General features: G+C 42.0%; 1 protein-coding gene across 4 annotated transcripts in view; it reads left to right on the top strand.

Moving 5' to 3' along the window:
* The window catches only part of CDKL5 (cyclin dependent kinase like 5), a 206,227-nt gene extending 180,694 nt beyond the window's left edge, over positions 1-25,533 (top strand). The window contains exons 12-19 of one of the 4 annotated variants that reach the window (XM_044235915.1): positions 1,486-2,452; positions 6,060-6,161; positions 6,661-6,766; positions 9,703-9,826; positions 17,328-17,427; positions 21,188-21,310; positions 22,452-22,571; positions 25,121-25,533. In XM_044235915.1, the coding sequence (XP_044091850.1) occupies positions 1,486-2,452; positions 6,060-6,161; positions 6,661-6,766; positions 9,703-9,826; positions 17,328-17,427; positions 21,188-21,310; positions 22,452-22,571; positions 25,121-25,507 (2,029 nt within the window). In that variant the 3' untranslated portion in view covers positions 25,508-25,533. Of the gene's footprint in view, positions 1-1,485; positions 2,453-6,059; positions 6,162-6,660; positions 6,767-9,702; positions 9,827-17,327; positions 17,428-21,187; positions 21,311-22,451; positions 22,572-25,096 lie in introns of all 4 variants that reach the window. The other 3 variants (XM_044235914.1, XM_044235916.1, XM_044235917.1) reach the window with 3 other exon arrangements.
* The last annotated feature ends 509 nt before the right edge of the window (positions 25,534-26,042 follow it).

Here is a 26,042-nt window from a genome sequence, read left to right as displayed (position 1 = left end):
CCTTCCACAACTGTTACAGGCTTGCTTGGTATCAGATACTTTCTTTAATATTCTGCAGGATAGGAGGATGGGAAAAGAGCCTTTACCTTTGTTGCCTGAGGAGTGGATTCTCAGGGAAAATGGAAAGGCCTAATTTCACAGATTACTGTTAAAAAGGCAAAAAAAATGTGACTTTCTTTCCAGTTAGTGTGTGATGGGAACAAAACTCCCCCATGTCAAACCATCTTCAGCAATAGCGATATTTGCAGCAGAATTTTCTGAATGCATAATAAAAAGGGATCTTTTTATTATGTAGATTATTTTTCATTTAAAAACATTCTCCTATCTCAAAGTATAGTTTGGTCCTTCATATAGTTGCAGTTGAACAAACTGACCTTGCTGTGAGGTGTTTCAGCTTTCCAATAGAGGACAAGGTTTTCCTCTGGAATTATATTTTTTATTTTAAGCCAGATAGGAAATGGAGCTTTAAATCCTAAAGAAAGCCTTAGTCGGTTTGGAATGATGACGTGTGAGATGATGAAGAAGAGAATAAATTATGTCTTCTGGAGAGAAATTAACTCTCTAGATCCCTGGGATCCAGTTAAAGACACATTCCTGTTTAGGGTACAAGGAGGTATCTGAAATACCGTAGAAGTATTGCCACTTCTCCAGAACATAAACATTGATCATCCAACATAGTTTACGTTTGGTTTTAGAGCGTCATTTTCTTTTATTGAGTATATCGCAAGAACTCCCATTCTTTGATGATACAGACTAAAGACAAAAGGATACTGGTGTCTGTATGTGCTGTGAGTATGTATCTCTGAAGCCGGCAGTGAGTTTTACAAATAAAAGAGAAGTTCAGTGAATATCATGACCTTCAAGTCTACATGTTGCCTCTGACGTCAAGCATTCAGAGAGTTACCAGGAGTTCATTACAGCTTAGCTCTCCTCTTACCAGGCATTCCATAACAAACACTCATGTGAGCACCCGCAGAGCAAAAACATGTTTTCCCAGAATATCAGTTAAGAAATCATGTTGGCAACAAGTTACTTGAACATTTAAGGATGTCAAAATCATTTCGGTCACGACCATTGCTTTGTTGCAAAGTGACTTGATCTAAGCAGCTTATTCTTTATGGTTACTTGTTATTTGTTGGCACATGTTTGAATGTGTAACTCTCTTTAGTCTTTCAGGTGTTTTAGGGGTGTGTGCATGTGTGTGTCTTTTTTTTTTTTTTTAAAGATTTTATTTATTTATTTGAGAGAGAGACAGTGAGAGAGAGCATGAGCGAGGAGAAGGTCAGAGAGCGAAGCAGACTCCCCATGGAGCTGGGAGCCCGATGTGGGACTCGATCCCGGGACTCCAGGATCACGCCCTGAGCCGAAGGCAGTCGTCCAACCAACTGAGCCACCCAGGCGTCCCCTGTGTGTCTTTTTTTAAACAATACTTTTTGTGTGTCTGCTATTGAAGGAAACCGATACCCTTCTTTTGTTTTTACACAGAAACCAAGCCAGCAAAAGTGCTGCTTTGCAGTCTCACCACAGATCCAACAGCAAGGACATCCAGAACCTAGGTGTGGGTCTGCCCCGGGCTGACGAAGGTCTTCCTGCCAATGAAAGCTTCCTAAACGGCAATCTTGCTGGAGCTACTCTTAGTCCCATGCACACCAAAACCTACCAAGCAAGCAGCCAGCCTGGTTCTACCAGCAAAGATCTTACCAACAATAACATACCACACCTTCTCAGCCCAAAAGAAGCCAAGTCAAAGACAGAGTTTGATTTCAATATTGACCCAAAGCCTTCTGAAGGCCCGGGCACAAAGTACCTCAAGTCAAGCAGCAGATCTCAGCAGAACCGGCACTCATTCATGGAAAGCTCTCAGAGCAAAGCTGGGACACTGCAGCCCACTGAAAAGCAGAGTCGGCATAGCTACATTGACACTATTCCCCAGTCCTCTAGGAGTCCCTCCTACAGGACCAAGGCCAAAAGCCACGGGGCGTTGAGTGACTCCAAGTCTGTGAGCAACCTTTCCGAAGCCAGGGCCCAAATCGCAGAGTCCAATACCAATAGGTACTTCCCATCCAGCTGCTTGGACTTGAACTCTCCCACCAGCCCAACTCCCACCAGGCACAGTGACACGAGAACTTTGCTCAGCCCTTCGGGGAGAAATAATCGAAGTGAGGGCACTCTGGACTCACGCCGAACCGCAACCAGGCATTCTAAAACCATGGAGGAGTTGAAGCTGCCTGAGCACATGGACAGCAGCCATTCCCATTCTCTCTCTGCACCTCATGAATCCTTTTCTTACGGGCTGGGCTACACTAGCCCCTTCTCTTCCCAGCAGCGTCCACACAGGCATTCCATGTACGTGACCCGGGACAAAGTGAGAGCCAAAGGCTTGGACGGAAGCTTGAGCGTAGGGCAAGGAATGGCGGCCAGAGCCAACAGCCTCCAGCTCTTATCACCTCAGGTACAGCTCGGACCTTTGACTGGATCTGTTGGCTCATCATGGGAAGGTGGTGCAGGGGTATTAATAGGGTCAGTCTGCAGTTTTCCCTACTGTAGGAGGTTGTGCTTTCTTTTTTGGGGGGGGGGAAGCAATACTTGAAGGACTAGCTGTTAAAAAAAATTATATAAGGCCCACTGTTGAGTGTTCAAGAGAACTCAAAAAACCTTGTTTTTAGAAATCTGCTACTTAAGTATTCCTTTCTGGCATATTTTTTTGAAAGATCCTATTTTGATTTATTACAGAGTTCATCAGTTATATGGGATAGTTTTTAATTTTCTCAAAATTTAGTGTGATTTATAGAGATTTTCTCTAATCTTTCCATATCACATTTGCTCAAATCAGGCCCTTTTACTTATACCTTACTCGATATTTTCACTGAATTGAAACATTTCTGATTTTCCTAGAACTGTAGGCAAATTTAACTTCAGGCCAAAATAAACGTTAATTTGCAGTCTTTTGGATTGTTTTTAAATCTCAAGGCAATATTTTTATCCTCAGGCTTCCTCCGTCTTACTGGTTTTTCAAACTCTAGAACTGCTGACAGTAACCTGTTTAAAAGAAGTAGCATCCCTACAGCAGAACACATGTTTTTTAAATTATACTTTCATGATATGAAACATTCATCTGCATCAAAGAAATGAGGGTGGAGATAAGCCAGTGTCAGAAGGAGAGAAGAGTTTGATGTAAGGGGAAGTGCTCCCCTTTTTGAAGATATGAAAATAGGTTCATCAGACAGTTCTGTGTCAGAACTCCAGAAAATGTGGCTGGAATACGGAATGGGTTTAGCACGCTGGGTGCTGAAGATGGGGCAGAGGTTGTCAGTGTAGCAGAGCAGCTAAGAGCTCAGGTTGGGAAAGCAGGCTGACCGGGGTTTGTGTCCTAGTTCTGTAGTCTGCTTCAAATGAGGTAAATTTGGGAAAGTGACCTAATCCCTGTTCGCCTCAGATTCCTCATCTGAGTCGTGTCATAAGCTTCCAACATGGCATATAAAGCACCATGCCCCGTGCCTGGCAGAGAGTGTCCAGCACATTTTAATTGTTGCTGCTTCTGTGATTGTGGGGGCTGTTTTTGCGATTTTTAACACTCTGTCTGTGCTAGGTGTTCTCAGAACACTCGAAAGAGTCTGAGGTAGGGTTCTTGCCCTTGACAAACTTCTCTTCTCTCAGGGAACATTAAATTATACATGATAACAGTGAAATAATTAAGAAGCAAATTACTGTGGCACTGGCTATAAATAGGAGTTGAGAACAGGGAAAGATCAGGAATGGAGCTGTTCGAAATGGCTTTGGGAGCAGCTGAAGTTCTTGCTCTGAGCTAGGATGTAGAGAGAAGTTTTGGATGGTTAAAGAATGAGGATGTGTTCGGTATTTACCGAGTGAGGCCCCATGGTGGGCTCTCCTGAGAAAGATGAAAGATGACAAAGGTGTAGCCCCTGTACTCTTGAGTGCATGTTGGGGCACACGTGCCAGGGATCAGTCGTGGCGGTAACGTGAGGCTGTGTGCCCGTGCCGTGCTTGAGGCCACTGTGCCATAGACGGGGAGGCACAGCCTAGTCCAGGCGGGGGTTGTGGAAGCCTCCCTGGGGAGGTGGCGTCTGAGAAGGGATTTCTGGGGCTTAGCTAGGGGGAGAAAGTGGAGTCGACCTGAGGAAGGGCTGGAAAGAAGGGCAGAAAAGAAGGAGGAGGCTAATAGAGACATTAAACAGCATGGGGTGCTGTGGGGATTGCAACTTGTTCCTCGTTGCTGCCGTGAAAAATGCAAGGTTTGAGGTCGCTTTTGCCAAAAGTCATTTTGTAGATGAGTGTGCTAAGGATCTAAGAAGTTAGGTGGGTTGCCCCAGTTTACCCAAATAGTCCAAGGTGGAGCTGGGACCATGAGGCAGTGTCTAGGTCCCTAGGCCAGCGTTCTTTGCACTGTATCATGCTGACCCGTTGAGGCGGAAGTGACCCTGGGCCCCTAAACAGAGCGATCCTCAGTGAGGTTGGAAAGACTGGTTGGTGCCCAGGTAAGAGGAGGAAGAGCAGGAGATGCGTGCTTGCGAGCGGAGGCAATGGCACATGGCAGAGGTGCCGTGATTGGAGTCAAAACAGTGGTTGGAGGAGTCCCTCTAGAGAAGAGAGAGAAGCCCTAGGGCCTAGAAAGATCTCTAGAGCCTGGCAGATGCCCGTAGGCATTAGATGGAGGTCAAAACTAGGTAGAGTGTGCTAGCATGCAGTGTAGTGTAAAAGAGGAGATGTAAGAAAAATGAAAAGCTCTAACTTGGAGAAAGGACAAATGGACTGGTTCTCAGAGTTCCAGAAAAAACACTGTGAACATGGTGGAGACAATCTAATTATAAATGGTTACTGTGGGCTAAGCACAGACCCAACTGTTACAGAATTTTAAGTCCAGTTCAGGAGGTACAGTTCCAAGCTGCAAGATAGTGTAAGTTTAAAGGCACAAAGATGGCAGTGACTAAAGCCATTAATAAATGATGAGAATCACTCCCTTACAAAATATTGTGGCCACCTTCAAGAGGAAGGGGACCGAACTGGCACTTTCACTTAAGAGTTTAAGTTAGGTATAAATAATTTGTTTTCTGGGAGACTTTTCTAGAGGGCTTTGTAAAGTATACAGATGCTAAAATTCAAATGAGATCTTATCACAAATTAGGAAGAAGAAAGGCTACCCTGGATGATTTCCTGTCCAGAATATTTTTTCATAGTACATTTAGGGAGTGAGGGATACAAAGACAGAGCAAATCCTATTTAAAGTTTAAATAAAATGTTTTTGATACATCTCGTAAGGCTCAAGATACGACTCTGTGTAAATCTAAGTAAGGCTTGGTAGTTTTGTTCCTTAATCTTGTTTTCCTCGAGGGTAGAAGATGCCACTTTTCCCCTCAGTGAACACCCTTGTGGACCAAGGCTGCTCTTAGCTTGTGTCTCACCTCCTTGAGAGATAGGCAGTGTCTCCTGAGATGTGTGCTGTCCTGATCATGATTAAGAAAATACATGAAATACAAGTACTGGAGGAGATTAAGAAAACTTTAAGTACATATAATTACAGCAGTTAGGGAATTTGAAGACAAATGATAAAGCGTACTGATTCTCTTCCATGATCTATCCAAAGAACATTTGATTTCATCTGAATCTGCCGTTTAAGTTCTTAATGAAAAATAATTTTGGATCTGCATCGTTCTTTTTGGAAAAATCTGCTAGAGAAATTTTGGATTAACTAATAGAATCTAATTAGAGTGCTGCACAGAACCATGACTATCTAGATATTAGGAAGATAATTTTCTTTGTTGTTAATAATTAATTGAACTATTTTCAGGGTAATTCTTTCCCTGCTTGCCTTAACTTTAATGAGAATTTCACTTTCCATCTGTGTGACATTTGTTTGAATTATTTTACATTCATCAGATGATTCACTCTTTTATGGGACAATTTGTGTTTTAGCCAACTAACATTTTTTATTTTAGCTGGTGAAGGTACTAATTATGCCAAATAAAGCCCATGGTGATTTAGGTGATTTTCATCCCTAGGAACAGGACACTCTTATAAATCCTTTTAAATTTGACTTCCAGCCTGGAGAACAGCTCCCTCCAGAGATGACTGTGGCTCGATCTTCTGGTAAAGAATCTTCCAGAGAAGGCACTACTTCATTCCACGCAAGGCAGAAGTCTGAGGTCTGAATTCTCCACAAGTTGCTAACTTTTACGATAAAACTTGTCTATAAAGAGTGGTCATGTGACATCATTACAGCCTATCCTTTAAAATTTCTTCATACCTAGTCTCCCACAAATAACTTAAACTGGTTTAATAAGAAGTTCATTAGTTTTCCTCATGCCATTATTCTGAGTTTTCTCTTTAAAAGATCCTGGCGTAGGGGTGCCTCAGTGGCTCAGTCGTTAAGGGTTTGCCTTTAGCTCAGGTCATGATCCCAGGGTCCTGAGATCGAACCCTGAATCAGGGTCCCTGCTCTGTGGAGGGCCTTCTTCTCCCTTTCCCACTCCCCGTGCTTGTGTTTCCCTCTCACTGTGTCTCTCTGTCAAGTAAATAAAATCTATTTCAAAAAAAAAAAGATCCTGGAGTAAATTCTGGATCAATTACACACTATACTAAGTTCATAGGCCACATCATCATTGCTCTACTGTTAACTTTTTATAAACCTCTTTCTTGTCTCAGGGTGGAGCATATCATGACCCCCACTCTGATGACGGCACTGCCCCCAAAGAAAACAGACACCTGTACAATGACCCTGTTCCAAGGAGAGTTGGTAGTTTCTACCGAGGTAAGCCCAGCCCTGTGCGCCCACCAGGGTCCTCTCTCTCTCTCTCTCTCTTTCTCTCTCCCTCCCTTCCCTGTACCTCCAGCCCATGCCTTCCACTACACTTCCTGCCTTGACTTCAGGTCAGCGCCATCCTTGTCTGTGCTGTCGCCTTCCAGCACTTCTCCCTGCTTTGGGTCCTACTTTCTTAGTTCAGGCCCTCATGACTTCTGACTTGGGTTCTTTGAGTAGCCTCCCAGCTGATCTCTCTTTCCCAGGGTTGCCATCAAACCAGTCTCTGGAATAATTGTGGAGCTGTGTTCTGGCCATCCCACTCATTCATTCACTTAAGTCCTAAAGTATTTATTGATGTCACCTGTGTGCCTAGTGCTGGTCTAGCTTAGAACATGTCAGTGAACAAGACAGCCAGAGGTCTCCACCTTCACAGAGCTCACATTCTCACAATGAGAAGACTATACACTAAATATAAAAATTATATAGAGTGGTAAAAGATAATAAATGCTACAAGGCAAAACCAGAGCAAGGCAACCCGCTGCCTACCCCCAGTCCTCCATCTCTCACCTGCTCACAGTCCTCTGCTGGTTTCCCATTGACATCACAACAAAATCCGGATTCCCCGAGATGGCTTTCTGGATAGTCCCTGGCCTTTGCCATCCTCTCCAGCTGCTGCTCTTCCATCCTGAAACACACTCCTCCCCCTGCTTGGTTAGCTTGTTTCCGTCCCATTTAAGGTTCCACTTTGAAGTCCTCTGCAGTATGAGTATGATATCATCCCTCTCCACCCAAAGTGACATGTTTTCTTCTCTGTTCTAACCATGGTTCCTTGTCTAGCCCTCTAACATGACACAGACTACATGGTGTTGATTCTTTGTCTACATTTTTCTCTCACAAGGTTGCAAGGCCCTTGATCATGTTTTCCTCTTTTACCTCATTGACTAGCACACTGCCTGACAGTTGCATAAATATTTGTTGACTGAATGAAAGAAAATCTTCAAGGGTGCTTGCACAGCCCTAAAAATGTACTTCGATGGTTAACCGACAACTAAAACAGAGGCTTTGGAGGCTGTATGGATTTAGGAGATGTTGACAGAGAAGGGCATCACCCCCTTTGAAGAGCTATATAGCAATAGAGGGAGAACCCCTCCAGAACTCTGTCCCCTGGTAGGGAGACTAACAGCAAGCCCACCAGGGTAGGTGCAAGGTCCTGGGTGTTTCATAAGCTCAGCCTCTTAACGCCTCCTAAGAGTCATCATGACCTTCTGCAGTCACCCTCGCCCACATCCCTTGACTTTTCGCTCTTCTGTTGATTTGGGGAGACAACTAGGAACCTGAGCTAAATAAATGTATAGAAGTATTATTTAGGACTAAATATGTATTGATTTAGGTAGGCTACTAGTTCCTTCCCAGCCCCATTTGAAAAAAGCATAGGGCATTGATTAAGCCTTTTAATGCATCCGGTTTTTCCTCATGCTATGGTTACTTTGGAATCTTAAAGGACTAAAATTTTAATTCAGATTAAAGTTAGGTAAAATATTGTAGTGTATATGAGCAAATGTCTTTTTTCTGTCACTGTAAGTTTTACTTCCAAAATGGACCATACCTGTGTTATTCCTATAGAGATCTGGAGTACATACTTTAACATAAGATGTTAACAAAGTTTTGATTAATTAAGAAAGACAATTTTGTTTTGATTGCAAGTGAATTAAATTAGTTTGTATCAGCAAAGCCCCTCATTTTTCTTCCTCGTAATACACTTCAGGGTTTGGCAGGTAGAACATTTTTATTTTAGAAAGTCCAGAAATAGAAGGAAGAGATTTAACCAGGTGAAACATCTGGAGACATCTGTCATTTCAGTGATTCTTCTAAATCCAACTGGGTAAAGATTTAGTGTTATCATTGAAATGACAGATATTTCCAGAATACTTCCTGTTTTTAGTCCTACTGGTCAAGAGGCAAATGAAATGGTGTCATTTATCTTGATACTCAGCCTGTATATTCCTTTTGTGATGAAATTTGCAATATATTTTGATTTGTGATCGAGCTTAGAAAGTGACAGAAAGGGGCACCTGGGTAACTCAGTCGGTTAAGCATCTGCCTTCTGCTCAGGTCATGATCCCAGGGTCTTGGGATTGAGCCCTGCATGGGACTCCCTGCTCAGCAGGGAGCCTGCTTCTCCCTCTCTATCTTCCTGCTGCTCCCTTGCTTAGGCTCACTCTCTCTCTCTCTGTCAAATAAATAAAATTTAAAAAAAAAAAAAAAAGAAGAAGAAGAAAGTGACAGAAGAAGATAGTAACAGCAAAGAGCAAAAAAGGTATTTACCCACTTATGTTGTGGTTATCTTTCTGTTCTTTCCTGGATTGAGAACTTAAAAATGTTTTTTTGGGAGGGGGTTGTTTTTGTTTTTGTTTTTGTTTTACAAATAACCTAATTTCTTTGGAAAGTAGTTTAAAAAAATACAAAATTGACTCTGTGCCTCCTTAGTATAAGGCTTACAGCACAGTTAATATATTCTAGCACACATATTGTTAAAAGAGTCCCTTCAGAAAATCTATTCACTGAGAATAGATTTTGCATAGTTGAGTCTATGTTGTAAGAAAGCCTGTTTCAGAGAATGCCAAAACAGTGAAGGGGGTCTGTCCTATTTATACTTCTAAATATTCTAAAATGTTCTTCATTTTATCCACTGACAAGTCAATTTATGCTTTGAATATATACTGCCTGATGTTAACTGACCCTTGCAAATTAATGTGATAATCAGTAGGGGGAGGGAGAATGTTCCCTGGAATGCCTCCACCCTCAGAAAACACAAAAGTTATATAAAGGGCAGAGGAAGGTTTTGATTTACTTGTTTTTATTTGTGTGAGAGAAAACGCAGTATAACCAGTTAAGAACTGCTTCGGCCAAAAAGTACATCAGTGACTGACTTTTTCTTTATTTAGTGCCATCTCCTCGTCCAGACAATTCTTTCCATGAAAATAATGTATCAACCAGAGTTTCTTCGCTACCATCAGAGAGCAGTTCCGGAACCAACCACTCAAAAAGACAACCAGCATTCGATCCATGGTGAGTATTTTGATTTGTTCTTACTCTCCTTTTTTCTGATTGGAGATTCGAGATTTCAAAGAATTCTGGATACACTTTTTAGCTTGCTTGCTTTCTCAAGAGAGATTGTTGATAAGGAAAACTGATTTGTCATTATCTGTAATGGTTTATTTTAAGTTCAGCATTTATATTAAATATGTAAAAGAAAAAATCTGCTGGGTCGCTAAATGCCTCACATTAGGTAGTGTATCTTTCCCTGTGTTCTTCTGGTAGGAATGCCATCTTCACTGTCTCTTGTTACCGTATCACAGCACTTGGTTGAGCACTTGGTGTATGCTGGCTTACTCGGTCCTCACGGTCAGCCTTAGGGGTGGGGGCAGCTCCCATTCCACAGATGCGGAAGCTGTAGCCCCGGAAAGGAGGAGCACTTGCCTGGCGCTGGGCAGCCCTTAGCAGGGAGGGGGAGGCAGGATCTAGGCCTACATAGAGTCTGACTCCAAAGCTTATGTTTTTAACCTCTGTGCCACCTGACGTACGTTCAGGGTGAATGGAAAGAAATGGAGGGTCACCCTTTATGCTACCACCAAGAAACATAATGGTAGTCAGAGGCTAAAATGATGTGCCAGTCGCTTGTCCTTTTTTATCTTCTTTGCATCATACGTAGTGAAAATTTAGGGAGAGTTAACATCAAGTATTAAGTCTCATCAGCAGATCTGTCTGGGAATAAGGACCTTTTTAAAAAAAAAAAAAATTAGTAACATAGACTTTATACTCTCAACTGCCCAAAGAGGACTGCCCAGAATCTAGATGTGAGGGGTATTGATGTGTTCTTCATAAAACCACCGAGTGCTCCACTTGGAATAAAGTGGTGCATCACCATAACACTGAGAATTTAGAATAGGGCCGTTCTATCGGATTTCAACTCTGGTGTTTATTGCTGGAAGTCACAGAAGGGTTTTACATCCGTCGGTGCTCCTAACCTGTGCAGGGGTGCAGTTTTCACCCTGCTGGCAGGGTTGTATCGAGGTTTTAGTGCTTCTGTGCCCTATGGTAAAAATAACTTCATTATTTTTAAACCAGTAGTAAAAACAATGTTTTTAAAGCTGTAAATGTTTTCATTTACATCCATTGCCTTATTTATTAAATGAGAGTTTTAACATTAGTGACAAAGAGGTTGGACTCTGGAAATAGGACATCTTGATTTTTTTTTTTTAAAGATTTTATTTATTTATTTGACGGAGAGAGATCACAAGTAGGCAGAGAGGCAGGCAGAGAGAGTGAGAGGGAAGCAGGCTCCCTGCTGAGCAGAGAGCCAGATGCGGGGCTCAATCCAAGGACCCTGAGATCATGACCTGAGCCGTAGGCAGCGGCTTAACCCACTGAGCCACCCAGGCGCCCCTGGACATCTTGATTAATGTCACCTTCTGTCGATGTGACTTTAACCCCTGCCCCTCAGTTTCCTCATCTGTAAAAATAGGCCTACGAATACTACCTCCCTCCCAGGATTAACATGATCATTAAACGGGAGAAAACACCAGGAGCACCAAGAGCAGTGCCGGGCACACTGTGACTTGTTACTGTTAGCTGCAGCAGTTTTTATCATGGATGTCCTCTAACTTCACTATGACTTACCACACGTCTCCCCTCCACTTCCTTCGCTGAGAAACTTTGCTGCATTCTTTTTCCATGTGACTGTAGACCAGCTCTCCTATACGTTAACCTGGGAGCACAGGTACAGCTTATAGTTACCGGCTTGGACAGTTTTCAAGTGAGGCTTTCATAAGCCATGCGAATAGCGTCTCAATTGTGAGACTAAGGAGGTAGAGAAAAAATCGTTTTTCCTATTGGATGTTGCATAATGGAGTGGTGATGATTTAAAAGAGAATCAACTACGGGGGTGCCTGGGTGGCTCAGTCCTTAAGCGTCTGCCTTCGGGTCAGGTCGTGATCCCAGGGTCCTGGGATGAAGCCCCACATCAGGCTACCCACTCGGCGGGAAGCCTGCTTCTCCCTCTCCCACTCCCCCTGCTTGTGTTCCCTCTCTCGCTGTCTCTCTCTCCGTCAAATAAATAAATAAAAATCTTAAAAAAAAAAAAAAAAAGAGAGAGAGAGAATCAATTACAGATTAACATAGTTCTATCACAATTAGGTAGGTCAGACCAAAACTAAATCCAAATGTGGGATAGGTAGTATTAACAACATTGTTTCTGTCTTTTGGATAGTCAGTTTGAGTAGAGCTTGTTTAGGTAAGCTATATGTAGAAACCTGAAAACAGTTGTAGTTTCTGTTTTTGTTTTTAAAGAATTAGCAGGCATAATTGGGATGTTAGACTTTAGACAAGCCTTCATCAAGTCATCCCTACTTTGATAATGCTATTTTGAAGTTTGAGAGAGTTTCAGAATTACCAGTTTGAATCGCAGTGTTCTTTTGTTCCCACTGCTCCTCATGTTAATGCTGCCGTGATACCCTTCTCCTTTGGGCATCACAGTCTAACTTGGTCTAAGTCACTCATTGAACTGACCTTGATTTTTTTTTTTTTCTTCAACAAGAGATCTCATTCACCATATTGTGTATATTTGAGAGAAATGCAGCTTGATAACGTACAAAAACATGAACAAGCCTTGCTATGGTAACACAGTGAGTCGCTCTTCCTAAATTGTCATTTGCCTAAGGGCAGTCTGTTTCTCCTTGATAATGGTGGTTCCATTTCTTTTGGGACGAGAATATTTGTAGAGTGTACTCATTGTTGGAATAGAAAGACTAACTTACTGCATCATATTTTAAAGTAGTTGATACTATAGTATAACATCCAGAGTGGCTATTCTGGCCATCTTAGCTATCCAGAGTCCAGCCTAGAACTGGGAGATAAGCCAGAACATCTCAGAACAAAAAACAGAGTTAATGTAGTCATATCCATCTTTACTAATGGGAAAACACCTCCACCCTCCCTATAAGCTTATTGACTCTTTTATTTTTCCCTCAAGATCTTATTTATCTATTCTAGAGATAGAGACAGAGAATGCATGCACACAAGCGGGGGGAGGGGTGGCGGGAAGAAGGAGAGAGAATCTCTAGCAGACTGCGCTGAGCACGGAGCCCAATGTGGCTCTCCATCTGTGGCTCTCCTGACCCTGAGATCATGATCTGAGCTGAAATCAATATTCGGTTGCTCAACCGACTGCGGCGAGCCAGGTCCCCCAAAGCCTGTCTACTCTTATGCACAGTTTTAGCAGTTGGCACTGAGGTTGACAGGCAAGAAGTAATCCTGGGCAACAGTACAGTGTGAAGAGGGAGAAAAATCCCAAATAATAGCCAGGGAGAGGAGAGGGGTATTTTTGTCTTTTCTCAGGCTCCCAGTAGGAATATCATTTCTGGCCTTCATGGTTTCATATGTAGAATAGATATCCATGAAGCATATAGATTTCTAAAACAGGCTGTTCTTAACTTTCCTTAAAAAGGCAAAGTGTATAAAATACCGTTTATAGGAATCCCAGTAATTAAGCTAAGTGAAGGATTGCTGTCACTGCACATAGCCCAGGCTTTCTCTTCTGGTTAAGTTATGAATATATTGGCATCCATTATCGCCTGCCACCGTAACTCATGAAACGGTTCACTGATTGTTTTCCTAGACTTCAGCTGACGAGTCTAGTCGCATGGCCAGGGGAGGGGGGTCGCAGGGAAGGAGTCACGCTGCTGTACTGAAGCACCAGAGTCTGACCCTCTGGCGAACCTGTGGGTAGTCCACCTTGAGTCTGTGAGCAGCTTCACGTCTCACTCCTTGTTTTATTTTTCTCTCTAGCCCCAACACCTCTAACACCAGGCCCACCGCATGCACTGGACTCCATAAGTGTTGGTTGACTTCCATTCAGTCAACTTCAGTTCCTTCCTTTTTTAGGAGAGTCTTGCATTCTCTCTTTCTTCTTAACCCTTTATAAAACAGCTGTTGTGTTAGAGGATACCAGAGTAGGGGAGGTTGCTACCCCCTACCCCCACCCCAGCTGTTTGATCAGCCCCGGATAATGTGCCAGGTGACTAGCCGGGTGGTCCTTCTCAAAGGTCTTGTACCTGAGATGGATGTGATTGTCCATTTGTCCTTCTCTCGTGCTGCTCCTCTTGGACCGTCTGCTGCCTCTACCAGGTATAATCATAGGGTCCAGAATTCACAGATGAGAGAAGTTATGGTATAGTACCTGTTGTAACCGATCTAGTCTCTGTCTTTATTCTTTTGTACAACACACGGCTCTTGAGGTGCCTATGTTCCAGGTGGCTTCTCTCCGCCTCTCCCTCTCTCTGAGTCTATCTCACGGGCTTCCTCCCTCTATTTCTCTAACTCTCTGTGTGCGTATGTTTCCATGTAGCTTCTCCCTCTCTTTCTCCTTTCTCCGTCTCCCTTTTCTCTCTCTCTCCCTCTCCCACTTGCGCTCTTTTTCTCTCTGACTTCCTTTTTGTGTCTTTCGTGATACACGCACACTCGTGCTTCACTCGTAGCTTTCATCTTTTTTTTTTTTTTTTTAAGATTTATTTATTTTTTTGACAGACAGAGAAAGAGAACACAAGTAGGCAGAGAGGCAGGCAGAGAGAAGGAGAAGCAGGCTTCCTGCTGAGCGGAGAGCCGGACATGGGGCTCAGTCCCAGAACCCTGAGATCATGACCCGAGCCAAAGGCAGAGGCTTAACCCCCTGGGCCACCCAGGCGCCCCGACTCGTAGCTTTCATCCTTGTAGTTCAAGGGTAACTTATTTCCTTCTTTGTTTTGGTCTCTGGGATCTTTTCCCTGCCTGAGTCTTGGCCCCACTGCTTCTTCTCAGTCTCAGTCTGAAGATATTTTCCTCATCATTCCTCCTTTCCTTGGGCTCTGGTTTATCCAGTGTCTCTGAAAAGAACCTACAGAGGGTCTCTGATCTTCCTGCATTTTATGCTCACAAGGGACTCCAAACCCTGGGCTTTTTGTCCTTCTGCTGTTTCTCATTCATTACCCTTCTCATTGGCCCCCCTCACTTTCTTCTTACTGGATAGAGACTTTTCTTCCCATCCCAGATCTGTTCCTCATAGGATTCGTGTGTCAAAGCCTTCTCTTGCTCTCATACCAGTGTTAGCATTCCTACAGTAATGCCCATTCCCATCCCAAGCTTGCAGTCATGATGAATGTGTCCCCCTTAAAGATTTCCTGGATTGGCAGAAAGCACTTTTATATTGACCCTCAGCAGACCTTGGAGATTTTGTTAGACTTACATTCTGATTGGGTTAAAAAAAAATTTTTCCCTGTTTATCTGAATACTTTGCTGTGCTTCTAGGTTAGGTGCAGACCCCATTATGGAAGGATATAAGCTGTAACATAAGCAAATAGTTCTTTAACTTTTGTAAGTTATTATAAGGCATTAAAAATAGTATTGGTGGTTGGCCTAGATGCTATGTGAGGTTCCTTTCAGTTCTGAGAGTTGTGCTCTTGCGATTCCAGCAAACTGCACTGTATTTACTGTATTCCGTAGAACCCGAACTTTCCACTCTTCTGTTCTTACCTGTGCCATCATATCTGAAGTTTTCTAGCTTCCAAAACTATAAATGTATCATTCTGAGTTCTAATGCTACTTACTTTTATTGGTTGTGTTGTATTATGAAACTTTTCACTTCAGAACTTGGAACTGTCGATGATTGTAGGTCCTAATGAGTTTCAGGACCACTTGGGCCTACAGTCCCGATTTTTACTTTCTTGGTATTCCCATTAACTTTTAGGCTAGACACTTAAAGAAGAAATGATCATTGCTCCTTCACAGAGTCATGTTTTCCTGTTTTTTAATCTGTCTGTCCATCTGTCTTTCTTTTTCAGTCTCTTCCCTTATTGTCTTAGATCTTGAGTTTTGGGGTTTTCAAATAAATTTTCTGTGGTTTGTACAACCTTTTTATTATATCTGTAGTACACGTTTGATGTTGAAACTAAAAAGAAGAAATAATAAATCACCAATAATCTTTCTACCCAGAGATGGTAACTGTTAAGATTTTATTTTGTTTTATTCCTGCCTTTAAAAAGTGAGTGTGTGTACACATATATTCCTTTTTATTTTAAAGATTTACTTATTTATTTGAGAGAGAGGGAGAGCACAAGCAGGAGGGGCAGAGGGAGAAGGAGAGAGACTCCCAAGCAGATTCCCTGCTGAGCATGGAGCCTGACGCAGGGCTTAATCCCATGACCTGAGATCATGACCTGAGCCGAAACCAAGAGTCAGATGCTTAACCAATTGTAGCCCCCAGGCGCCCATCTTTTTTTTTTTTTTTTTAAATACAATTAGGATCATATTATGTAGCAAGTTTTGAATCTTATAGTTTTTCACTTAGTATTATATTTGTATTCCTTTAGATTACTTGAAATTTTTTGAAGATATGATTTATTTTTGATAGCTTTGTGGTGTTTTCTAGCCTGTGGTTCTGTAACAGTTTATATAGTTGTTTACTGTCTCCACATGGATTTCATCAAGAATGCTACTTGCTCATTATTTTCTTAGATATTGTAGTAACTTCATCACCATTGCGTGTTCTAAAATCACCAAATATGAATGAACTCTCACCTTTAATGTTTGGCTCTTGATTTTAGGGAAGAGCTAATAGAAGGAATTCAATCATTTGAGAAAATGGTTTTGCACAGTCATATGTTAAAATTTAAGATAGCCCATGGAATGTGTCTTTTTGAAGAGTGACACTGGTTGAATTGCTTTTAAAGACTGTAAATGAAATTAAGTAATACAGGGCCTTTGTTAACATACGAGTCATCAACTTAATAAGGCCACGGTGTTCTGTTTGCTGTTTGTTAATACCTCCGATGTGTGTTAAAATACCTGATGGAATCGGTGTGGCATGAAGCTTAATGTTGTCCGTTACTTTCAGTTAGAAGCTTTTTTGCCACGAGTACTTTCTATTGAAGCATTCATCTTGTCCATGTTCTTACTGGATCTATTTTTCAAATTAGTTCCAATAAATAGATACAAGGTTTTTATGAAGAAATTTTTCAGTTTGAGGCAATTTTTACTTTTATTTACAGTGCTTCTGTAGCACCGTTGTTCTTCTGGTTTTTTTTTTTTTTATGTTCAGTATCTTGGCAAGCCACTAATTATGAACTTCTCGAGCTGGTTTTAGAAAGGTAAATAGAAAAACAAAGATATTGGAAATGTTTCAGCTATTTCCCTTGGAGGGTTATGAAAAAGGCATCCATCCTTTAAACTGTGTGCTTTTCAGACTCTCCAGCGCTGAGGTTTTCTACAGCATGAAAGTGGTCCTGCAGCGCAGTTACCAGATCATTTGTAATAATGCTCAAATGGCCAGTTCAAGTGAGCTGTGCCAAAGGCTAATCATTAACCATGGCTGATAGATTCAGTCCCCCCTGTGCTTTTTAGAGGCTCTTTACCTACGTGCTTGATTTGTCATGGTTGTTTGAATCTGGTTTCATGCATTTTTTAGTTTTCATTGTACTTGTCATAGAATGGCAGGAGAAAGATTGAAAGATCAATATGATAAAAATGTCTTCCCATTTAGGAAGAGTCCTGAAAACATTAGTCATTCTGAACAACTCAAGGAAAAGGAGAAACAAGGTTTTTTCAGGTCAATGAAAAAGAAAAAGAAGAAATCTCAAACAGTAAGTAGATGGCTACTTTCTGTATACAGTGGCACACGAGTCTGCGTTAGTCTGTGGGTACTTGACATTTTGGATGTGGCAATGAAAGTGAATTATTTTCTTACTGAGATTTGACATGCGTACATTGTATATGTGTCTTCTAAATTCTATCCAACTATCCTCCTCTCACAGAGCCTTTTCTAGATTCCACAGACTCTCCAGGAATAGAAGAAATTTAATTTGGATGAGAGAGAGCACTAACCTCTCTTGGTAAACGTCCATGTGGATTTATATTCATGTAGAAACTATGAAGCTGCAGGGTTTTTTTCTTTGGGGCTTAAACACGTGTGAAAACTTGGGAAATGGTTTTGCTGTATGCTTAAATCTTGAAATTTATAATTAACCATCATTCATTATTCTTCCCTGGCTGGTTTTCCAGTTGCCCTGTTGACAAGTGCATTTCTGGGCTGCATAATCACAGAGAGGAGAATAGTATTTGACATTTCAGGGCTTGCTTTAGTAGGAAGACATGTTTATCTTGTGACTGAACTGTGACATGGAACGAGTCTAATCTCCTGGGAGCCCTCTGCCTGAACCAAGGTTTGGCTCCATGGCACCGTGCACATCACATCACTGAATCACCCAAGCAAGGATCCTCCTGGTTAGTGACGCGAGGAAACATGGGAAAGCCAGGCCTCTAGGCCAGCAGGAGACTCTTCACCCACGTGAGGCCTGCTTCCCCCTTTGCTTTATGGTGCTTCCAGGGCCAGACAGTGTTGAGTCAGCTATTTTAAATGCCTTTGTTTCTATTTCTCCTTCATACATGATTGACTCTCATTTTTTAAAAAGGAAAAAAGATTCTAGGATTATGACTCAGTGGTAAGTAAAGATGACATAGATGATTAGCACAGAATGTAATACCCAAAGTAAGGGTCATAGATGTTCTGGAAGTATTAATAAAGACCTTCCTAGATAATGTTTCTAGATTATTCTTTCACTTGCATATTAGTGAAATTGATGTATTTCCTTTTAGAAAAATTGAGGAAAAAATGATCTTTTCTAGTCTTATCACCCTGTCACACTGATCTTATTACCCTGTTACAACTAGCATTAGGATTTTGGTATATTTCCTCCTAGCTTTTTAGTTTATGCATATGTTTGTGGAAAGAAGGTGGTTTTTTAGTTTGTTTTAAATAATAATAATCCTTGTACAGTTTTGTATTCTGACTTTTCATAGTATATCTGTCGATCACACATACCTATAATATATATATTACTACACTGATCTTATTATGTTCATTTTAATGGCTGCATAATATTTCCTGAAACATTCACATTTTTTAAAAAGCTGCCTATATCTCCACCTGAAATTCCCTTAAAGCAAAATGTCACATCAAAATGCCACTCAGTCAAATATTGCTACATTTATTATTTAGATGGGATGAACAAAATAGACCTGATTTATTAAAGTAGAAAAGCTTAAAATATTTAAAGTGCTAATATAATAAAACTGTTATCATTGTCTGTAGAACATACTTATCCATCATGAACTTTGAACTTAGACCATCTCTCCTAACCCTTGTTATTTTTATTTTGAGGTTTTTGTTTTTGTTTTTAACCTCAGTCTGTAGCCACTGTGGGGTAATTAAATGGAAGAAAGTAGCAGGAACCAAGGAATTGAAGGTGTTTTGTGTATAGACTTGGTTTTTGATGTCTGTCTGCATTAGACTAACATTTAACCTAGAGTCCCTAGCTTATCAGGGCATGAATTGAGTGTATACATGTTGACTGACTCTGTTATTCAGGATCTGGTTCAAATTTTAGATTTTCAAATAGTATAGATTAGGGCAAATAAGAAAATAATTATTCTCCAACATCCTCTCCACTCAAACTTCTTTAAGGTTTGTATACATTTCATTTTCCATATGTAAAGTAACTGCAAAATATCTCTATATAGGCCACAGTGCTTTAAGCCTCACAAATCAAAAGTTGTGCCTCTGCATTTTTTTAATTAAAAGAAAAAGAACTTTTTTTTTTTTTCTCGAGAGAGAGAGGGTGCACAGGGAGCAAGAGAACCCCAAATACACTCCACAACCAGCCCAGAGCCCAAAGCGGAGCTCAGTCTCAGCAACCCTGAGATCATGACCTAAGCCGAAATCAAGAGTCAGAGGCCCAACCGCCTAAACCACCCAGCCACCCTAGAAGAAAAATTTTTTTAAGGACTTTGGTTTGTAGAGTAAGATTTCCAAAGAGCTCTCTGTATTTTGCCAGACCTCAGGCTCCTAAGCCTAATGTGACGTCAACTCTGCCTCCTTCAAGTAAGCATTGGAACAGAATTAAAGTTACCTTTTTTTCACTTTCTAGAACTCAGCAAAAGGAAACTAGGTAAACCAGCTTAGAAAGATTTAAAGCCTTGTGGCCTTTGCATAAAACTCAAAAAAAAAAAAAAAAAGAAAGAAGGAAGGAAAGAAATATGTGCCCAGTGCATGTAGAGAAACAGGACATTTTTAAAACTCAGTGGGTCCTAAATCTAGTTGTAACACCTTTATTTCACTGATAGAGGACTGCCCAGGCAAGTTGTAACCTGCCCGAAGTCACACAATCAGTCAGGAGAGCTAGAGGTAGGTTCTCCTAAATAGCAGGCCTGGGCTCAGTCCCTGCTACAGGCCCATCTCTGGTCCAGAGCCTCTGGCCGCTGATTCCTGGGAATTCTCCTGTGGCTTCCTTAGCGATGTAAGTTCAACTCTTCCCCGGGATCCCATTGTAGGAACAGGAACCTTCAATGGGCTTTCTTAATTGAATGGCTTCATACAAGGTGATCTGAATACCTTCATATATATTGCTAGTTCTTTAACAATTGAGTTATCCAAAACAGGGGAAAGTGGTGCCAAAAAATAATTCTGTATTGCAAAGGTGCCTGCTTTGACTCAAGCAAATCTGGAGGCCGCCTTAGGAAATCTGGCTTCAGTTCCATATCCAGAGTTACATAAGCCCTCAGAGCATATGGTGACTTTGCCAACTTGGTAATTGTACCCTAGTTAGTTAGTATCTCAATTGGTAATCATGCGTCAATTTAAAGATTGAACTTTCTGCTTTTTCCACTTTGAAAACCTGTATTCTGAATGGTGCCACATACTTTCCCTGGAGTGAATATTTCTTTAACAGCATAGAACCAGGCTTCTTCCATGATTGTAGACCATGTGATGTTTTCTGGTTCAGGAGTTGGCCATGTTGAAAAGGGTTTGCTGTATCCTCTTCTCCCCCTCCTCCCCATAGGCAGATCACGTGGTCAGTGCTTTAGTCGCTGAGATCCTCTCTAGCAATTAGGAAAAGATTGACGTTCATTAGTAGCTCTTTAAACACAATTCTTTACAATAATCTTACTCCTAAGCTCAGTGTGACCAGACGTACGTGGGTTTCTAGGCATTCCTATTATAGGTAAGGATCATGACCGCACGTTCTTTATATACATTGACGTTTTTGTAGGTTTTGAATTTACTTTGTTGGCATCTCCATGTCCAGGTGAGAAATGACACAGAACTCCTCTAGGTGCAGCACAGAGTTTCCTTAAGTGACCGTTAACATTGAACAGTATCAGGGCTCCCAAGGGTTAGGAGTTTCAGTAAGAATACCCTTCTTTTTCTTCTTTCTTTCTTTCTTCCTTTCTTTCTTTCTTCCTTTCTTTCTTTTCTGTTCTTTCTTTTTTCTTTTCTGTTCTTTTTTTTCTTTCTTTTCTTCTTTTTTTTTTTTGCAATTAGTTTATTTGTATCTTATATTGCAGACAGATTCCACCAACGGGGAGAATCCAAGCATCAAGAAATCCCTCTTTCCTCTTTTTAATTCAAAGAATCATTTAAAGCATAGTTCTTCTTTGAAAAAGCTTCCTGTAGTCACTCCACCCATGGTACCCATTTTTATGTACGGTAGCCCTGCACACTGCTCCAGTAAACTTGTTTTACTGATGACCACAGCATGTCTTGTATTTTCATGAGGTCATATTCTCTTTGTGCTAGTTAAGTACCTGAGCCAGTTCCATAAAGTTACTAAAATATCAATTCTTTGCCATTCTGGATTTCGTGAATCAGTTAAGGAAGTTGAAGCCTAAAAGGCTACTAAACAAACTAGTGAAAGGCTAGTTTGGGTTGTCTGGTTAGCCACTTGTGGGCAGACGGCATTCATAAAATTCCTTATTTCCTGTAAAGAATTTGATTAACATTTTAACTAACCATGTCTTTTCATTTGGCTCACAAAGTCTGTTAACACTTGGTTGGCAGTTTGTTCTGTGAAACCAAGTTGAATTGAGCAAATTGAGTGAGCCAGCAGGCTCCACTTTTCTTAGTCGGTGATTTGCTTTTTCCTCGCCTGGCTCTAGCTTTTGCTGGTCACTTAGTGTAAAGCCAGGGCTTTTGCTTGGCATTTGGCATTATTCTGTGTTCACCAAAATCAGTGAAAGTACCAACTGCATTCCTCTGGAGTTTGTGGTACAAAGTTCCAGGATTTTCATACTGTGTAATGCTAGACCCAGATTTACTCGGTGGTGTCTTGGGAATATGATTCAAACCATACTTCTCCCACTTCAGTATCCTTGAAAGCCTGCTAGGCTTCGTTGGGCACCACCAAATACAGTGTTTGGATCATTTTCCCATCAGGAGCAAATTTTTGTTTTATTGAACTGGTTCATAACCTAACTGCAATATGGATGAGGATACGACAGCAGTTTCTGGTACAGCCCAACTTAACTGCTCTCTCTTACAGCGACTGAAACTAACAGCATGCGAATGCTTTAAGGGTTGAGGTTTTAACAAAGCTGCATGATATCTGCCAATTTTTCCTAATACAGGGAAAATTATTAAAAGGGAAGCAGAATTTAACTGGCATCACTTGCATTGTGAACATTGGGAGAGTTTTGGTTTCCTTTTTTATTGGGGGTGGGGTCGAGGTTTGGTTTCCTTTGATTTGCTTTTGTTCTCCTCTTGGGTGTGGTTGCATAGCTAAGTAAGGCTTATTGGGGTTCGTATTGAATCCTTGCCCATATTCTGCTCTAGGTGCCCAGTTCTGATGGCCCTGATCTACTGACATTACAGAAAGCCATTCATTCTGCTAGCACCCCGAGCAGCAGACCAAAGGAGTGGCGTCCTGAGAAGATCTCTGATCTACAGACCCAAGTGAGTAGTGCCTGTAACGCTCCTAGATTCTTAGACTCTGCCCCTAGATTCTTGGACTCTGCTGTGACTATGTCGCTTGAGAGGAGGGCAAGGTTGAGGAATTCAGCCTCAGGGTTACAACCAGGCTGGGAGCCTCCTCAGGATATACCCTCACTGTGAATAGCAGATGCATCTTGGGAGTCCAGATGAATCTTGTTTCAGTGACCCATGTCCACATGGGAAAAAAAAGTGAGCTTCCATTAGCCTTCACCTAGCCCTGGGTCGGGGAGGATAGGGGGTAGGTGTTAGAGGGGTATAAGGGGAATAATGAAGATGTGATCCCAGCCCATAAATACTAACGTCCTGGGAGAGAGAGAAAATCTATAAATAACCATAATTCATGGTAAAAAGTGAGGCATGCCATAAAATGTAGGGGAGGGTGAGAGGTAGTGGGAAGGTGAAGGTTTCGTTAAATGTGGCAGCATACGTACGAATTAGGCCTTGAAAGACAGATACGATAACCTTTCTTGAAAGAATAAGCTTCTGAAATTGATACAGCTTTTGATAGAAAATCAAACAGTTGTATTAGGAACTGCATATTATGCAATATTATATAATTGCATTTATCTGCCATAATGGGGATAAACAGAAAATGAGTCAGAAAATTTTTTGAGGTAACTGAGGTGTATCTCCTTTGGGCAACTATTAGGATTGGACATGTTGTAATATTGCATCTTTTCAGTATCCCTTAGTGAGTACAGTGACATAATTTAACTTGTTTTTGATGATATTATTTTTATAAAGCTAGTATTCCTCTGTACTGTAATTTCTGACAACGTGATGAGTTTTTAGAGCTGTAGGATTGCTTATACCTATAGATGGCCACAGATTTCTGTGATTTGGATGAAGAGGGTTTATTTTTATAGGTTTGTTGTTTACTTTCTTTAACTATTACTTAGAGCCACTGACGGGAATTCCCAAATTTCACTTGTATTTGGCCAACCATCTATGTTTTCTGCTTCTTAACATAATACCGGCTAAGGGGAGGGAAGGTGATAGAAAGGGTGTAGAGAACCAGATACCCAAGTTGTTGGCTATGTATCTGAACTGAGAGCACAAGGCTTTGAGTGACAGCCTGATGTTCTCCTCCCAGTTTTATGAAAAAGAGTATGGGGCTTTAGAACCTTCCTTGTACAGCCATATCTCTAGCTGGACCCAAATTATTGTAATTGCTCAATAGTTGCATGTGGTCAGGGTTATAAAAATCACCAGGAGTCTCATTGTGTTATCATACCAGTTTCAGTAACAAAAAACATAACTTGGAACACTTAGGATGTACAGTGTACTGTGCCACCTCCCCTGGGGACCACAGAGCTTTTGTGGACAGACTTTGGAATAGCCATGGCAGATGCTTCCTTAAGAGCAATTTCTGAGTCCATTCTCAAGCAATTTCCCTTCGATTTCAGTCCTCTGATCCTTCAAATCTTGTAGTATTCCTTGAGATCATCAACATTTTATTAAAACTTTGCCAAGCCCTTAAACACATGGCCCTTGAGACTTGGTAGCCAGAGGCTAGGGGTACATCTTGAGTGCAGGGTCCCTGTCAAGGGCCCTGAATTTCAGGGTGTTTTCACATGCCGCTTCTGATGGTAAGCCTCATCGCACATTACATAGAGGAGGAGAGGGGAGTGAGCCCCTTTCCCTGGTGGGGGAGCCGTGGTTCAGCAGTCACCTAAGAAGAGTTGCCGAGTGCAGGGTAGGTGGCTGCCAGGACTCTCCCTTCTGCCTTGAAGCGCAATCCCCTCTGCAGTGCAGCATGTGTGGAATTGGCGCCGCAGCCACCCAGGAGACAAGCAGGGCAGCTGTGAGTCCATGTTAGGAATCCAAAGCCTCCTGTGAGTCCGTTGTATTAGAGTCTGTAGGGCTTTTGCTTGTTTTTCTCTGCTTTGTTCACTTTTCAGTGCTCAGATCTTACCCCCACCCCGAAAAAAGTAAAAGTACAGGAAGGGAACATTTAGATTTTACAGTGTCAAGGGAAAGGGAAGATCGGGGTGATCAGAACAGAAGGAGGTAGTGGTTTTTAGGCGAGTATGTTGCTACCTAATCGAAACATTCCATTTCTTCAGTTTTCTCTTGCCGCTAGCTAGATAGGGTTGAATGGCTGAGTCCTGGCTGGTGAAAAAATAAGTGGCAGGTTTATATGGAGCTGTTGTGAGGATTTCTCAAAAAGGGAGAGGCGTATTCCTTTTGCTGCTTCCGGCTGGCTGAGGCGTGAGATTCCCCCCTGTAAAGATGGGATGCAGCCCGATAGAAGGTGCCTGAGCCTTTGATCAGCCACCACACCAGCTCCAGACTTCTAGATTTCTAGGCTTTTTCATTAAAGATAACTAACTTGGATCTTGTCTGAACAAGAACAAAAGGACAGATAAGGCTAAGGCTAGACTTCGCCCCTCCTCCCCGGGCCTGCCCCGCTGGCCATGCGCAGTCATCTCAGATCTGGGCTCCATCTCTCCCAGCTTTCGAGTCTGCTCTAAATTGAGTCCTAGATGCGCTCTCATCTTTTCTTTCAGAGCCAGCCGTTAAAATCACTGCGCAAGCTGTTACATCTCTCTTCAGCCTCAAATCACCCGGCTTCCTCAGACCCCCGCTTCCAGCCCTTAACAACTCAACAAGCCAAAAATTCCTTCTCAGAAATTCGGATCCACCCTCTGAGCCAGGCCTCTGGCGGGAGCAGTAACATCCGGCAGGAGCCCACACCAAAGGGCAGACCAGCCCTCCAGCTGCCAGGTCAGATGGACTCTGGTTGGCACGTGTCCTCTGTGACCCGGAGTGCCACAGAGGGGCCTTCCTACTCTGAACAGCTGGGTGCCAAGAGTGGGCCAAATGGGCACCCCTATAACAGAACAAATCGGTCTCGAATGCCAAATCTGAATGATTTAAAAGAGACGGCCTTGTAATGTGTGCTGGGGTGGGGGGGGGTAGGTAAGCCAGTGGGAAGGGGATGGGAGGGGTGGGGGTGGGGAGTGGGCTGGGCTGGGGTGGTCAGCCAGTATTTTCAGCTTTATGAAGGTGAGTGCAATATTGTATGTGTGGGGCCCTCTGGCTCCTCACGGCCGCAAATGGTAGTCAGGGATCTTAGAGCCGCAAGAGTTCCTTAGGGACCACCAGTCCCCACGGATCTTGTGTGAAAATGGATAGAGTGTGCCATTGAGGAAGAAGACATTCTTGCCAATTTCTCCCCTGTACATTCCAGCTTTAGTGCAATTCCTGTTGAACTTGGGAAAGCCAGGATGTGTTCTGGTACTGCAAGGGATAGAAAAATTCATGTCGACTGATGCCCTTACCACAGATTTTTTTTTTTCCCCCCCGGCCTAAACTAAATATGGGGTTTATTGTAATCCAAGAGTATCCCTTTGAAGGGTTAGCAGATGAACTAACTGTATGTCTTAAATTGTTTTCTAAACTTCCATATTTGATAGGATTTGTAACATT

The sequence above is a fragment of the Neovison vison genome, chromosome X, assembly GCF_020171115.1.
Source record: "Neovison vison isolate M4711 chromosome X, ASM_NN_V1, whole genome shotgun sequence".
Lineage (NCBI taxonomy): Eukaryota > Metazoa > Chordata > Mammalia > Carnivora > Mustelidae > Neogale > Neogale vison.
Note: the sequence above shows the minus strand (reverse complement) of the source record. Positions and strands in the feature narration are given on the sequence as shown.